This window comes from Pituophis catenifer, unplaced genomic scaffold (genome assembly GCF_029215685.1).
Source record: "Pituophis catenifer annectens isolate HBS135680 unplaced genomic scaffold, rPitCat1.0.hap2 SCAF_12, whole genome shotgun sequence".
Taxonomy (NCBI): Eukaryota; Metazoa; Chordata; class Lepidosauria; order Squamata; family Colubridae; genus Pituophis; species Pituophis catenifer.
In genome coordinates, this window is record NW_027256892.1 from 13128719 (window position 1) to 13144988 (window position 16270).

The 16270-nt window shown below is 40.9% G+C and overlaps 1 protein-coding gene across 5 annotated transcripts; it reads left to right on the plus strand.

Annotated features, from left to right (window-relative positions):
* Positions 1 to 1176: 1176 nt before the first annotated feature.
* Positions 1177 to 15803, plus strand: MSANTD2 (Myb/SANT DNA binding domain containing 2). Of its 5 annotated transcripts, none has more exons than XM_070952475.1 (4): positions 1177 to 1684; positions 9486 to 9587; positions 12854 to 12914; positions 14202 to 15803. In XM_070952475.1, the coding sequence occupies exons 1-4, from the start codon at positions 1177 to 1179 to the stop codon at positions 15052 to 15054; spliced, it is 1524 nt and encodes a 507-aa protein (XP_070808576.1). In that variant the 3' UTR covers positions 15055 to 15803. The 5 variants fall into 5 exon arrangements, with proteins under 5 accessions (XP_070808576.1, XP_070808575.1, XP_070808579.1 ...); XM_070952474.1 differs by having other exon boundaries at positions 1177 to 1680; positions 9329 to 9587; XM_070952478.1 differs by lacking the exon at positions 9486 to 9587 and having other exon boundaries at positions 1177 to 1680; positions 14202 to 14260.
* The last annotated feature ends 467 nt before the right edge of the window (positions 15804 to 16270 follow it).

The following is a 16270-nucleotide window of genomic DNA, read 5'->3' on the forward strand; positions in this document are numbered from 1 at the left end:
GGCAACTGGTTCATATTTATGACCGTTGCTGTGTTCCAAGATCATGTGATCCCCTTTTGCAACCTTCTGACAAGCAAAGTCAATGGGGAAGCCAGATTCACTTAACAACAGCATTACTAATTTAACAACTGCAGTGATTCACTTAACAACCGAGGCAAGAAAGGTCATAAAATGGGGCAACATTCACTTAAATGTCTCACTTAACAATAGAAATTTTGGGCTCAATTCTGTGGTCCTAAGTCGAAGACTACCTGTAGCCTGGTCCCATAGGGCTTTATAGGTCATTACCAGTCCCTGATTTGCACTGGGAAAAAACTGGCAACCAACGCAGCTTGTGGGGCACAGATCGGTGGTGGGTTCCTCCCGGTTCTGCCGAGCCGGCAGCAGTGATGATATGACATCACCAAACCAGTTCTGCCCCCCCACCCCGCGTTATTCTTACCTTTTATTTGGCCCCACCCCCAATCTATTGCTGCCTCCTGAGTCCCAACTGATGGCTAGAGGGAAAAAACCTGTTTAAACTCTTGGGGCTTCAAAGGGCCGCCCTACAGCTGATCAGTGTTAAAAGAAAACAAATGAGTAGATCAGTGCCTGCAAAAATAAATGGGTAGATGGGTACAGCTCTGCAAGCAGTTAAAAGCCTGGTAGACCAGTACCTCTGCTAAATCCTAAATAATTGTCACATGACCATCAAGTCACGCCAACAAAATAAGCCACGCCCATAGAACCGGTTGTAAAAAAATTTAGAACCCACCCCTGGCACAGCTGCCACAGTCCCAGATGGAGGTTCGTTACATTTTGCACCAGCTGGACATGGACGCTCTCTCAGGGCAGCACGATTTCCAGCCCCTATCAAATCATATAAAACCACGTGCGTGCGGCATGGCACACGGGTAGTCCTCGACATACGACCACGATTTACAGAGATATCGCTGGGCTAAAAAAATAAAGAGGGCGAATCCGTCCCAGTTCATTCCATTGACCCAATCGGCACCTCAGCCGCCGGAAGCCCCTCCCAGCTCGCCACGTGCGGCCGCGCCCTCTCCCGGCGCGCGAGCGTCTTCCCTTTCTCTTTGCATTCCCCGCGCTTGGCCCTCCAGTCGCCGCCGCCTGGCGGAAGCCCCGCCCACTGGATTCTCTCCGTCACTTCCGCCCGCTGAGCCCCGCAGTCCCAATATGGCGGCGCCCTGTGGCTCCTCACAGCTCTCCACCGCCGAGTCGCCGCTCAAGATCCCCAAGATGGAGGTGCTGTCTCCCGGCTCGCCCGGAGCGCTGAGCGACGGCAACCCCAGCCTCTCCGACCCTTCCACGCCCAGCGGCGCCTCCCCGTTAGGCCCCGCCGGAGCGGGGTCGGTGACGGCGGCGGCTACCTCAGCCGGGGCCGGTGCGGGGGGAGGCGGCGTCGGGGCCTCTCCTTCCGTCTCCTTCTCCCCGGGCAGCAGCGCCGCGGCGGCGGCGGCGGCTTGCCGAGGGATGTCGTGGACGCCAGCCGAGACCAACGCGCTGATCGCCGTGTGGGGCAACGAGCGGCTGGTGGAGGCGCGGTACCAGCAGTTGGAGGGCGCCGGCACCGTCTTCGGCAGCAAGGCCCCCGGCCCCGCCATGTACGAGCGCGTCTCCCGAGCCCTGGCCGAGCTGGGCTACGAACGGACCCCCTCGCAGTGCCGAGAGCGCATCAAGGTAGGTAGCGCGGCCGACGAGCCAGGGATGCTGAGGACGCTGAGGCGCTCTCCGGGGAAGCCAAGCCCCCTCCGTCCTTCCCTCCAGCCCCGTCGAGGCTGTTCTGCCAGCGGCCGGGGGGCTTTATCCGAGGATGCGCGCCCCTTTCCTCAAGATTCCCCGAATCTCGTCCCTTGAGGCCCCTGGAGACCGCTGAGAAGGGCTGCCGATCTGCGTCTGACGTTGCCCCGATAGTTCCAGCCACATGGCCCTCAGGACAACCCTCCTCTTCCCCTCCCCCCCTCATATTTAAGATTTTTATATTTTAGGTTTTGGGGTATTTTTTTGTGGAAGGAGCGAGGTTGTCGCTTGAGATTGGGAGCGGAGACTCCTGCTGCCTGTTTAGTTTTAGAATAGAATAGAATAACAGAGTTGGAAGGGACCCTGGAGGTCTTCTAGTCCAACCCCCTGCCCAGGCAGGAAACCATACACCACTTCAGACAAATGGTTATTCAACATCTTCTTAAAAACTTCCAGTGTTGGAGCATTCACAACTTCTGGAGGCAAGTTGTTCCACTGATTAATTGTACTAACAGGAAATTTCTCCTTAGTTCTAAGTTGCTTCTTTCCTTGATTAGTTTTCCATCCATTGCTTCTTGTCCTGCCTTCAGGTGCTTTGGAGAACAGCTTGACTCCCTCTTCTTTGTGGCAGCCCCTGAGATATTGGAACACTGCTATCATGTCTCCCCTAGTCCTTCTCTTCATTAAACTAGACATACCCAGTTTAAAAGGGACCGGGTGTGCTTTAAAAAACAAAACAAAACAACCACACAATTCAAAGCAAAAACAGGATAGGATGGAGTGAGTGAGTGAGACTCAAGGGCTTGGGTTTTGTCAGGGTATAAAGTTGTGCTCTGGGGTGGTTGCTTGTTTCGAAGTTCCTTTGGGGCTGAGTTGAGAGGGTGTTGTCAGTACAGGTAGTCCTCGACTTACGACCACAGTTGAGCCCGGAATTTATGTTGCTAAGTAAGAAATTTATTGAATGAGTTTTTAAGGCTTATCACAGTTGTTAAGCGAATCACTGCAGTTGATAACTTACTAACACGGTTATTAAGTGAATCTGGCTTCCCCATTGACTTTGATGGCTGGAAGTTCACAAAAGGGGATCACAGGACCCCAGGACACGGCAATCATAAATATGAACCACTTGTCAAGCATATGAATGTAAATCACGTGACCCTGGAGATGCTGCAAAAGTTGTAAGTGTGAAAAATGGTCATAAGTCACTTTTTCCAATGCTGTTGTAACTTTGAACAGCCACTTAAGGAACTGTTGTAAGTCCTGATAATGAAGAATGGTTTTTAGGGGGCTGAGTTTGCAATAGATTGTTTTAGCCCTCTGTAACGCAAAAGAATTCAGCCAAAACAGTAATGAGAACTTGGTTAGCTCTGTTTGGGGACTTTAAGCTTAATGTTATTAAGTTAGATTGGGAAAGGGAAATGCTGGCATTTATGTGGGAAACACTCTAGGAAATGTGTGTGGAGAGTCATGGAATGTGGCTAGACCTTCCTGCTATATGAATATATTTAATGCAGTAAATCTCAGAGAGATCTAATGCTGAAAAGACCCATGCAAGTAATTTGCTATGATTTTCTGCCAGATTACAAGGAAAGGAGTAGTTACAAAAGGATGCACATGTGGTTGATTAAAGTGGACTTTTTTGAGCTGAATGAATGCTTCCATCTTTAAAAAGTAGCAGTGCCTTGGGTAGTACATGGAACTATCCATTGCTTCTTATGGTAGATCTAAAGACAAGCAGACACCTTGTAAAATTCTTTCTGCTAAAATGAAGTTTTAAAATTAAGATGTTTTTAGCCCATTCTGATTTTGTGCACTAGAATGTGAAACTTCTGGGTGTTGTCCATAAAGAAGGTGCTGCAAATGTGACCGACATGAATCCTATTACGATTGTGAAATTTGCTGATTGAATTACATTTTTATTTTAATAAATGCTGCTTTTAAATAAGGTTTCTTCACGAGTTGAGAAATAGATTTCCTAATGCATGTACACTGTGCTTTTTATTAGTCTGTCAATCACCAGACATTTGGTATGTAGAATTCTGATATTTTGTGTGATTTTGTTACTGGCCATAGTTATGAGTCAAATAATAACATTTGACAACTGAAGGCTGTGTTTTGTAGGGAAGACAAAACTGTTGCTGGTTCTGGTGTCTGGAAAACATAAAATGTACTCTCTTCCTTCTTGCTCAGCTTATTTATAGGTATGATATTTGCTTGATACTTCTGCTTTAACATAATGGTAATTTAAAAGAATGTATTTAAAGTGTGCAACTGTAAGGAAGATTGAATATTTACTGTACATGCATTATGAAAAGTGGTCCTTGTTTTAGCTAGCTGAGAGAAAATATTGTGAAATTTACCTTTGGGTAGAAATCCATAAAATCAGTGTTACATAGTTTTCAGCTGTAAGAGAGTCATTCCTAAAGAAGGTTTAAACGTTGACCAACATTTTGAAACTGATTTCTTGACAGAAATAGGTAGAAAGACAGCAAGCCAAATCTAGGAAAACAGCTTCACATCTACATATTCTGTAAGACTGTGATACAGGACTGTTCTATATTGTTTTAATACACCAAGTGAATTACAATAGAAATTACAGGTACCTAGGACAGTACTAATAATGATGAAGAATAAAAATTGACTTTTCAACTATTTCAACTCAATGTTTCATCCATTTCCATATATTAAAAAGCTGCAATATACTTATAATGACATTGTGGTGATCTAGGCCTCACAGAAATCACATCAGTTAAATTTGTTTGTAATGTATGTAATTTGAAGTCCACAAGCATTGTGTTTTTTAAAAATTCAGCATCTAGTGAAATTTTGCATTCTGAGAAATTTTGCATACATTATATATTAAATATTCAGCACAAATAAAGCAGGCCTTGTGTGGGCTTTGAAAATGACAAATGTGAAATTAGGTTGCTCAACAAGGTGGCACAATAATGTATCTATAATGGCATTGTTTAGAACCAACAATTTACTTAATGTACACAGTTTGCTTTTCCTTCATTTTGTAGGAGAACTAAAGCAATCTTATTTTTAAAAAACCAGCAGTTGCTTAGGTACACAGAAATTTCTCAGAATCTGTTTTATCTACTAGAATGTGCTTTAGAGATCATGAAGATTCACCCTCTAAAAGTGTTAGATCCCATCATAAATGCACTCTTGCGTAAATAATATATCCAAGCTTCTTGCCTCTCAGCACAGATTTCTTCTAATTTCCAACCTCCTCTATCGGTGTCAAACTGGTGGCCCATGGGCTAGATGCGTCACACGCAGGCCATGCCCATCCCTGCTTCGCAAATGGGAAAAATGTCACGAAATATCACATTATGGCAATGTGATGCTGCGAGTTTGACACCCGTGTCCTATATTGTCATTGTTCAGTCTCTTAAGTTGTGTCCAACTCTTTGCAATCCCATGAATCATAGCACACCATGCCCTCTTGTCCTCCATTGTCTCCCGAAGTTTGCCCAAATTTATGTTTATTGCATTTATGACACTATCTAACTTTCTCATCCTCAGCCCTCCCCTTCTTCTTTTGCCTTCAATCTTTCCTGACATCAGGATATTTTCCAGTGAGTTCCTCTCTTCTTATTAAGCGGCCAAATATTTGAATTTCAGCTTTGGTATCTGTTCTTCCAAAGAACAGTCAGGGTTGATTGCTCCCATATAACCAAGCTCTTTTCCCGTTGTGTTGTATGGGATCCTTTTTAATGGGATCAAATCCTTTGGCTATGCATGTTTACCTATGTGCTTGCTGATAGTTATTTTCCATTGATAGATTTAGGAACTGCTAATACTGCAAAACTATTTGAAATTTCAGTATGTAAATGCATATCTGTTTACACTTAATTAAAGTAAAGTTAATTTTTACATCTAAATCTTTGGACGGCTATTTTCATCAGGAAATTTTAGGGGGGTCTGAGTTCTCTCTCAGCTATGGAAGTTCATCAGATTAAGTTGGGGGACTTATAGTCTCAACTCATTTTCCCACTGGGCTATTGTGGGAGAAAGTCCCTTTCTGTGGCCTCTTTCAAGATGACAAAAGCAACCTGGCCCAGCAGTAATCCTATCCAGCATTCAGAACAATTGTAAGAATCCAGATTTCAAATGAATTGCACAAACCTGCCTGCTGAGACACAGAGCAGGAGAGTTAGAGACAAAGTGATAGAAAAACTCATGGATCTAGTTGTAACTCCATGGAAAAAACATCTGCTGTGACAGCTTCATTCAGCAAAACAAATCATCCATACTGTATTGCAAATGAACAAAGCTGTCAGTCAGTCACTGGTAGAAAAAATGCCTTATTTTATTGTTTTACTTATTTTACAGTTACTGTACTTTATGATATAAAATATCCAGCTTGCATTCTAACTTTATGCCTTAATATAGCTCGTTTCCCACCACACCCATTGGGTTTTGTACAGATGCATTTCAAGGTAGAAAGCAGAATTTACACTAGATAGGTTTCTACATCATGCTAAGCTAAACAAATCTAAAACAAAAATAAACACAGCAACACTAGCACTAACACAATTTCTTACTCTATGTTAAAGCGACATCCCACTTTCCTTCCCAGAATTCAAGGAGCCATACACAGCATCTCTTCCTACACTTTCTTAAACACTTGGGCTTAATTTGCAGTTTCAAACTGTGTGTGGATGATGGAGCTTTCAGATGATCTTATTAGAGCATGTGAAGACATCCTGGTTAATTTTCTGGGAGGAACTGTTTATTTTAGCTTGGTTCTTAATAAAAACAATTTTTAGAAGCTTTTATTAGTGACTTTTGTTTAGACTACACCTTGGTTAGATGATCAGCTTTGTCACACAGCTAAGCAAAAGTGTCTAGATTTCAGTAGATTCAGTTTTATTTATGTGGTTTGACTCTAGGCAACATTCCTTTTTATAGGACTAAACCAAATTGTTTGTCATAAATAGATTATGCAGCTTGCTGAAAAATATCAAAACATAAGCAACGACTTAAAATCTATTTTACTTTGATAGCTAGCAACATTTCTGATGTATTTATTATTTCTTTCCGCCCCCTCAAATTTAGAGAAAAACATATATCCATAATGTCTGGTGAGGAAAGGGACAAACAATATGCCAATTTTTATTTAGAACATCTTGAAATGTAACCAGAGTTGACCTGTGTTTGTTATTTTCTTTCTTTCTAAATATAATATAGCACTTTAAGGAGTAAGAGATGTGTACATATTTTTCTGAAAGGTATTTAGAATTGTTTTAAAAGTTTTTTTCTAAATAGGAAAAGGGGGTTGAATATTGCAATACATAAAGCTAACTAGGATTTAGAGAGTGATGAATATCAGGCCCTATGTGCTACCAGCTAAATGATAGGAAGCTGTAAAGTAAATTTTAGAAAAAATGCTAGAAATCAGGAATTGGTGATTTGAAAGACTAATCTGACTCCATAAGATTGAAAAGTACATGGAGGCTTTTTGGCCAATGTCCTTGCCTGTACTAACTTCAGAGGATGGTAGGAAATACTTGGCATGTCACATTTCCATCCTTCTCAGATTGACTCACTGCAAGTCATTAAACAAGTTTTTAAACCAATTTTGGGGTTTAAAAATAAATTAGGAAAATCCAATTTATTTATGAGTTGTTATTTGTATCATAATCCCAAACTCTGTCTAAGAAATTTAAGGATTGACAACAGTCCATTGAAATTTAAGATCTATCCCATAAGGTTAGCGATTTACTGTGGGGTTCGCCTTGCACCTCTCCATTCCCAATTTTATGCTCATTTTATTAGAAGTAAACAATAACCTTGGAAGGGCTTTGCAATGCATTCTAAAGTCCTTTGTTATAACTATGATGGAATAGGGTGAAGAAGCCTATACTACAGTTACTTTACACAAGCAAATGATTTTTGGTTCTCTTCATTCCACCACCACCCCACTTGTGTTTTGCTTCTTCCGCATCTTGAAAGCAATTTCATTCTTGATAACTTTCATTCAAATTTCAAAATAAAAAAAAATACTGATTACAATAACTTTTACCTGCCTGCATGGTGAAAAGATAAAATGCAGCAGAGTTGTAAGGGAAATCCACTCTCAACATATAAGCAGTAAGATTTCACTGTGTTGAGGTAACCAGATTGCTTCACTTTCTTAGAACTGTGCTGAAAAGCAAGACTATTCTTACTCTACTTTATTCTTTTTTAACATTTCCAAGTTATTGTCATCCCTTTTCTATCAATGAGTTATATTTGCTCTTCATCGAAGAGCAGGTGGGATAGAGTCACATTAAAATAGTTCCATCAGTGTAAGTGAAACAAGCCAGTTCTTTCTCCTCTTTGCTTCATAATCTGCTCCTTTGAGAGTTGAGATAAATTTGGAGATCTGTGCAGGATTGCATGAGAGGGAAAGAAAGCATTGGTACCCAATGAATGGCTCACCATTGGATTCAAGGCATTGGATTCTCCATAAAGTGTCATGTTATGTTGCATGGGTCAATTTTAGCGGTGCTGCTTTGCTCTCAAAATTGATTATTTCAACCATTTTGGAAGTGTTTTGAGCTCCTAACAGTTTGAACTGGAAAAGCTTTTCATACCTTTAATCAATTTTTCGTCTGTACCCCCATCCTTTGCAGTGGAACTACATTAAGAAACATAATTTAAGCATTTCTCCATAAGAACAGAAGTGGGGTGGAGTTAGAAAGAGGGGAAACCTAGATAAGAAGCATTTTCAGCAGTGTTTTATTCACACTTGCCTTAATATGTAATTTGGCTTCTTATTGACAAGTGAATGATTTAAGATGCAGTGAAAGTGGGTAAATCTAGTTGAAATAGGGTATAAAAGATGCCTAACAATCTAGTGTTGGGTTTAATGTTTTATTATTAGACCTGACCATCTTAGTATTGTGTGTTTAATATTTGATCATGGGAATACAGAGCATTATTGATTTCACTTCTTTTAAATTTCAGCAGCTTCCCAAGAAACAGAGTGAGTTAGTAAGGATGCAAACTATGTAAGTAATATATTTTACTAGCTAAAGAGTTTAGGCCAACATTTCTAAAATAACTTAATTGTTTTCTTTTTGGAGTAAGGGACAATCCAGCTGTCTGCTTTTGGTGACTTCTTTCTTTCTCTATCTTTCACTTTCTTTCTCCCTATCTCTCTCTTTTCCCCCATTCCCCCTCACTTTTCCTTAAGCTTCAAACTATGGGTACCACAGTAGCTGTTCTTTCTTTTCCCTTGGGCTTGTTGGTATCTCACTGGGGGTTTTAGTTCTGCATAATATAGCAAGTTTGGGGATTAAGAAGGGAAAGTTTTGGCAATAAAGGACAAATAAATGGAGCTGATGTATTAAAATTATTATTAAATGTGTTGTCCTCTTGTGGCAAATATAAAAATACAAGTGCTCTTTGCTGTGAAGTTTAAATGGCTGTGAAGATTCAACTTGGCTTTAAAACTTCTTCGTAAAATCCTGTTTGGTTAAAAGAATCTAATAAATGTGGCAGAGTTTAGAACAAAGTTAAAGAAGAATAAAAATGGCACAAGAGGTGTAGAAGGTGGGCCACTATAAACTAACAGGCATGTTTTCTGTCTTAGACCCTTCGCAGGTGTTACAGCCGAGTGAAGGAACATGGTGTGGGCAAAAGAAAAAGCAGTTACACATTTGAACAGTTGGAGCAGGTCTTTGGTCAAGGAGGATGGGATTCTCAACTCTGCCAACCGGTGCTCATCAATAGCAGTGGCTTGTATCAAGAGCTGGAGTCTGATGGTAGCACAATGGAGGAATATTCGCAGGACGAATGGGGGAACCATAGTCAGGATCTTTACTGTTACCAACCAGGCGAGCAAGAGTTAGGTAAGATGTGGCAAACTTTACCGAAACACCGGTGACTGCTAATACTTTAAATTGGTGCCACTGCAACTTTCGTTGCAACCATGGATTTAGCGTTTCTGTTTTGTACATCTTCCTGTTGCATGCCTTGAATTTGAGGCTGAGATATCTCATTTTAAGTAAGGAAATGGGGCAGTACCAACTCTTTATTTTGGTAGACAATTTGACACTCCACCTGCTTGCATATTTATTTATTCATTGCATTACATCTCTCGTCCAGGAGTTCTATGTGTCATATATTCTTTCCTCCAATTTTAACTCACATAGACAATTCTGTGAGATTGGCTGAACAATAGCGACTGATCCAAGTCGGCTTCCAAGGTTGAGGGAGGAGTTGAATTGGTCTCAAACAGATCTAGGCCCAAAGCATTAATCAGCATGGGACTCTATTTGTATACTTCAGTTGTACTGTATATTCCCAACATCAATAGCACAATTCATATTTTGATACAGTAAAAGCTCTCAAGATCGTTGCCTTCACATCAGATTTCAGAAAATGCAGTTATTTATTTATTTATTTATTTAATTAATTAATTAATTAATTAATTAATTAATTAATTAATTAATTAATATTGCCGCCTATTTGCCCATGGCGACTCAAGGCGGCTTGCAGAATAAAAGACCACATTTAAAACAATAAAAACTAACAAAAAGAATCAAATAAATTAATGTAGTACAATATAACAAAATCAGCTCCTACCCCCCGCCCCGGAGACAGCAGAAATCACCCGAGCCATTTAATGAGCTCCATCCCGCTCTGGGTTCCCCAGGCCCACTGGCAGAACCAGGTCTTTCAGCGCCTTCTGGAAGAGAATTAGGGTGGGGCCGTTCTAATCTCTGGGGGAATGATGTTTCAGAGAGAGAAAGCCACTATGGAGAAGGCCCTTCTTCTGGGTCCCACCAGATGTATCTCCCTCGGGGATGGGACCCGCAACATTTCCTACCTCCCCGCTCTGATGGGTCGGGTAGAGGTGACTGGCAAGAGAAGTCCCTCAGATAACCTGGTCCCAAGCCATGAAGTTAAATATTGAGAGTTTTGCTTTACAGATATTGAATTACGACCACAATTGAGACCAGAATTTTAGTTGCCAAGCAATGGGGTCTATAAGCGTCATCTGTGGCCAGATCAGATTTTACAACCATTTTTACTAGGGTCATTAAGCAAATTACTGTGGCCTTCAAACATATCCAGCTTCCCCAACTGACTTTGCTTGTCAGAAGCCAACTGGGATGATTGCAAATCACAATCATATGACTGAAGATGCTACAACTGCTATAAATTTGAGCTAGTTGTCAAGCACCAAATTGCAATCACATGACCGCAGGGGTGGTACAATAGTCATAACTTGGAGGATAGGTTGTTAGTTACCTTTTCAAGGTCATCATAGGTTTGAACCATCATTAAACAAACACTGATAAGTTGAGGGCTACCTGTATAGAGTGAAACCTTATGTTAATGCATTAATTGAGGGGAGGGGATTCCATTATTTGAACTGGAAGAAAGTATGGCATTACACAGATTTGTCATTTGCATGGTGGTAAACAGATTGCAATTATCCATTGCAATCTTGTCCATAATATCAAAAGTCCTTTCCAGTACAACACAATAAAATATGTCTTCACTAGTCTTTTGTTTATTGTTCCAATTAACAGCTGTCATATGAATATTCAGTCATACTTTTTTGTCTTTAGTATCAGTTGGTGTTAATTAATTAATTGGTGTACGCTAGAAATTTGTGAAGTGATATTTGATGTCAAAATGGCTTTTGGCTGCTTGCTATCCTATAAGGAGGCCCTTCAGATAGTCACTCATGCCACGGTCCCTTCACAAATGCATGACTGCAATGTGCTGTACATGGGGCTGACCTTGAAGACCACCCAGAATCTATAGCTGCATGAAAATGTAGCGGCATGAGCAGTAACAGACACCACTCCATGTACTCAGGTGTCACACTGCTACACCAACTGCATCGGATGCCATTTGGCTTCTAAGTGCAATTCAAGGTGCTGGTTATCTATCAGTATTCAACCTAAAACTCTTGTCATGACCTTTAACTGGGTGAAACAGTGCATCATAGGCATAGAGCAATAACTTTTGAACCAAGGTACCTCAAATGGGCTAACTCACAGATTGGGTGCAAAATCCAGGACCTGTCACTCCTGAGGGAATGAAATTTGGGGAAATTGTTGCTGCTTGAGGGCTGTTGGTTGCAGATGGGCTGCTGCGGTCATGTAATCTTCATTTTCAGTGACAGTTTCCCAGCCAGTCTCACAATGCCTTATTCTCCCTTCCCTCTCCTGCAGCAGCAATTCACCTGCCTCTTGGGAAGAGATTTCCGATACTCCCTGCCAGATTCCCACAAGGAAACTCAATGGGGAAGCTGGCAGGAAGTTAGAAGTTGGTCCTCTTCTCCCTGCTTTTTTTGCTCACCCTCGGTCATTATATTTCTTTGTTTGGATAAGGAAATATATCTGACATGGGTTGTTTAGTTATCTATAAAGCCCAGTATGGCATAGGGCCGGGGTATCTGAGAGATCGCATTTCTCCAACCATTTCTACCTGCCCAAGTATGTTCCAGCAGAGTGGGCGCACTCTAGGTCCCTTTGCTGTATGTTGACATGTTATGGGGTCCAGGAAGCCTGCTCACTCTGTTGCCCCCCTCCAACATCTCGGAAGAGCATTCCCCCCACCCCCCCAGATAAGAATGGCCTCTCTCCTAGGGCTCTCGAAAGCTTTGCAAACCTGGTTTTGGTCCCAGGCATGGGGTTGACGTTTTAATATTTGTTCAACAGCCCCTCTCTTGTGTTGTTTTGCCATGTATTAGATTATTTGACTCAACCTTCCATCCTTCCGAGGTGGGTAAAATGAGGACCCAGGTTGTTGGGGGCAAGAGGCTCACTCTGTAAATCGTTTAGAGAGGGCTGTAAAAGCACTATGAAGAGGTATATAAGTCTAAGTGCTATTGTGCTATTGCTATTTTAGCCTGGGCTGTCTGGGTGATTCAATATTTTTAGCTGTTTTTAAGTTTTTCCTAGTTTTATATGCCGCCCAGAGCCTACTGGAGTTGTCCAGTCAATAAAGTTTAATACATAAATAAATAATAAATAAACTACAGTGAAGCCTGTATGCATACTGAAATTGGACACAGTTATAATTGGGCTATAATTGCATTTTAAAGTAACAAAGCTCAGTTGTTATAAATTATTTTGACCTCTGCTTTACCTTTTAGATGAAATGCCTGCAGTGAAGAAAACATTGAAGATAAAACAAGAATCTTCAGAAGATTCTCAGTAAGTATCTTGAATGTTCTACCTGGAAATTAAGATTCTGAAAGTATCTGCACTTTTCAAGGGTAATATAACGGTCTTAGTTTTTTCCAGCTGAACCTGATAAAATACAAACTTGTGCTTTTGAAGTATCCTTGGAAAGTTGCAGTGTCTGGTCTATATCATGAATGGCTATGCAAATGTTGACTGTTTTATATCAGCTGTTTTTGGAATGCAGGAACTGAATGAAAGCCCATCTAGATATCTCAGTACATAGACAGAAAAGGTGAGGGGGAGCCTTCCCAGATGTGTGAAATAGGTTGAGCCGAGAGTTAAGTTTCCATAGCTCCCAGTTTCCCTAGCTGAGCCATCAACCTGGGTTTTCGTGGTCTTAATTCAGCTCCTTAATCACTACACAACAATGGTTCTCTTTATAAGATTGTGCTTTGTTAGCAGCTGCATTAGATACAAAAATGTAGAAATTCCCTTCACTTCTCAGAATATAGATAGTCCTCAATTTATGACTGGTTGCTTAGGGATCTTTCAAAATTTAGATGGACCCAAAAAATCCCCACAACCCGGATCCGAAGCTCCAGTGCTATCTCCCCCTGTGGTCACATGACTGCACTTTGGGTGCTTGACAGCATGGGCATATTTACGGCCGTTTGTAGCATCCCTCTATCACTTGACCATTTTACAGTGGCAAAACCGTGCCATAGTGAACGGGGGTTTGCTTAACGACTGTGAGATTTGCTTAATAGCTGCAATGTTTGCTTAACAACCACCGCAAAAAAGGTTGTGAAATTGAATCGACAGTTGCAACTTATGACCATAATAGGCAGGCTCCATTATGGTCATAACTCAAGGATGACTTGTATTTGCCACACAGGATTCATGATATGACAGTGCCTTAAAAAATCAGACTACTGGTTCAGTTTGCTCAGCATTATCCATATGGACAATTAGCTTTTCACCTGTTTTCAGGCAGCAGTCTTTCCTGTCCCAAACTAGAGAGGTCATAAATGGAATTGGTTCCATTTTGCTGACAAAGAATGGGCTCTACATGGTTCATGTTTGTTAAGCAAATACTGCAGTTGTTAAGCAAACACCATCGTCATTAAGCAAACCCTTTGCTTCGTACTATAAGGTTTAAGATACTATTGTGAATTTCTCTAGCAGCTATTTGTCCTTAACATATGACAGGGCTGTTTACATCCATTGGCATTTTGTGATTGCATCCTTTTTTCTTCTTCTTCTTCTTAATCGCCTGCCTTAAAACTTAGTCCTATTGTGTTCTTTTTTTATTTAAAGGAAGCGCGACCTAATGCAGAATATTGTACAGATCTTGGAATCCGTCCAGTTAAAATGGGAACTCTTTCAGAGTTGGGCGGACTTTTCTAGACTACACCTTTCTAACAAACTGGCTATATTCGGGATTGGCTATAATACACGGTGGAAGGAGGATATCCGTTACCATTACGCTGAGATCAGTTCCCAAGTTCCCCTTGGCAAGCGACTCCGGGAATATTTCAACTCTGAGAAGCCCGAGGGCAGGATCATCATGACCAGAGTGCAGAAAATGAACTGGAAGAACGTTTATTACAAATTCTTAGAGATTACTATCAGTGAAGCCAGATGCCTAGAGTTACACATGGAAGTTGACTGGATACCTATTGCTCACTCCAAGCCAACAGGTGGAAATATTGTTCAGTATTTGTTACCTGGAGGCATTCCAAAGAGCCCTGGCCTGTATGCCATCGGCTATGAAGATTGTCACGAAAAGCCACCATCTCCTGATCACGAGAGCATCAGCCAAGAACCTGAAAACGAGACTCTGGGAGAAACCGAAATGCCATTGTCGCAAGCTTCCCTCAAGGTGGAGATGGAGCCCACCAGAATCATCTATTGTTACCTTGGCATTGCTGAGGTCAGGACTCTCCAACAGTGCTTGTTTTTACACTTTCAGGCCAACACCAAAACCTTCAGCAAAGAGTGGGTTGGCATCAATGGATTTTTATCACAAAACTGTATTGTGGACCCGGGAATTTCTCCTAAGTCTATTTACATTAAATTTGTAGAAGTGGAGAGGGACTTCCTTTCTGCTGGCTCTTTGGTAGAGTGCCTGGAAAAAGCCATTGGATACCCTTTGAAATTTAACAACTGACTCTCATCCTTCATAAGGATCAGGGCTTTGTAAGTATCACCTGTGGCATTTGGGACATCTTGATTAGTACAAGACTGGGCAAAATCAACGTCTCTAACCGAACTGAAATGAGAAGAACACTTACAGGGGATTTTACAAAAGTGTTTCTCAAGTCAGTAAAATATGCTGTTTACTTCCTTGGGCCAGCCAACTGGTTTTATAAAGAAAAGGACTTTCAAAGGGAGCATTGTAAATACGATGACTATTGGTACATTCCATGTTGGATGAACGTACATGTTAAATTTCATACAAAAAAGCTGTTTTCCACAATGTCTCATTTTTACACATGTGTCTCAAGCGTGATTACGGTTATGTAATAAATAAGCAATAGATAATGAGTTTAAAAGCCAGTCACACAAGACTGTTTTTCAGTGCCACCGTTAGCACCTCTTGTATATAATTTAGCATTTCAGTTTTTTCACCCATCAAGTGTTCTTACAATTTTCAACCAGTGTTGCCTGCAAAAATTTCTCTTTCTGTGATGTACCCCACTTTACTAGTAGTGTTGCCGTATCACCTTTTTTTAATCTTGGTTTATGTTTTGTTTACATTAAAATCATCCATGGGCCTTTTAAGAAACATTTAGTTAACCTCTGTGTGGCAGTGAAAGTAACTCAGCCGCTGGGAAGCATTTTATCAAATCATGCTTTTATCAAATACAATCAAAGCTGTGAGAAGGGGTGGGCTCGGGTGGGAACTGGGGAGTTATGGACCAGGGGAGTAAGCATTTTTAATGCCTCATTATAATGTTCCGGTATAAATCCCATTGCGCTGCTGGCAAGTGCCAGGTTTTTTTTTTTTAATTTCATTTTTACAAACCTCATTGATCAGTGAAAGTTGTGACATACAATGAATGTGTCAGTCCAAATAAAAACAAACAAATGTGGATTTTCAGAAATGTGTTTCTTGCCTGATTGTATCTTTATGAAGATGTGTACTGGCATTTTTTTAAAAAAATGTTTTTATTTATTATACATATTTTTTAATTATTTTGAATGTCTGTATATTCCTATATTACCACTGTCTTCAGAAGGAAAAAAAAAAAGCCCTCAGGATGGCTTATCTTGCAAAATCCGTGCAGTATTATATGAATAAATAATAGCAAATATAACATTTCCTAATAAAAATGCAACATTCTGTATAAAAAATTATTTTCCATCTGCTTGTTGAAGGATCC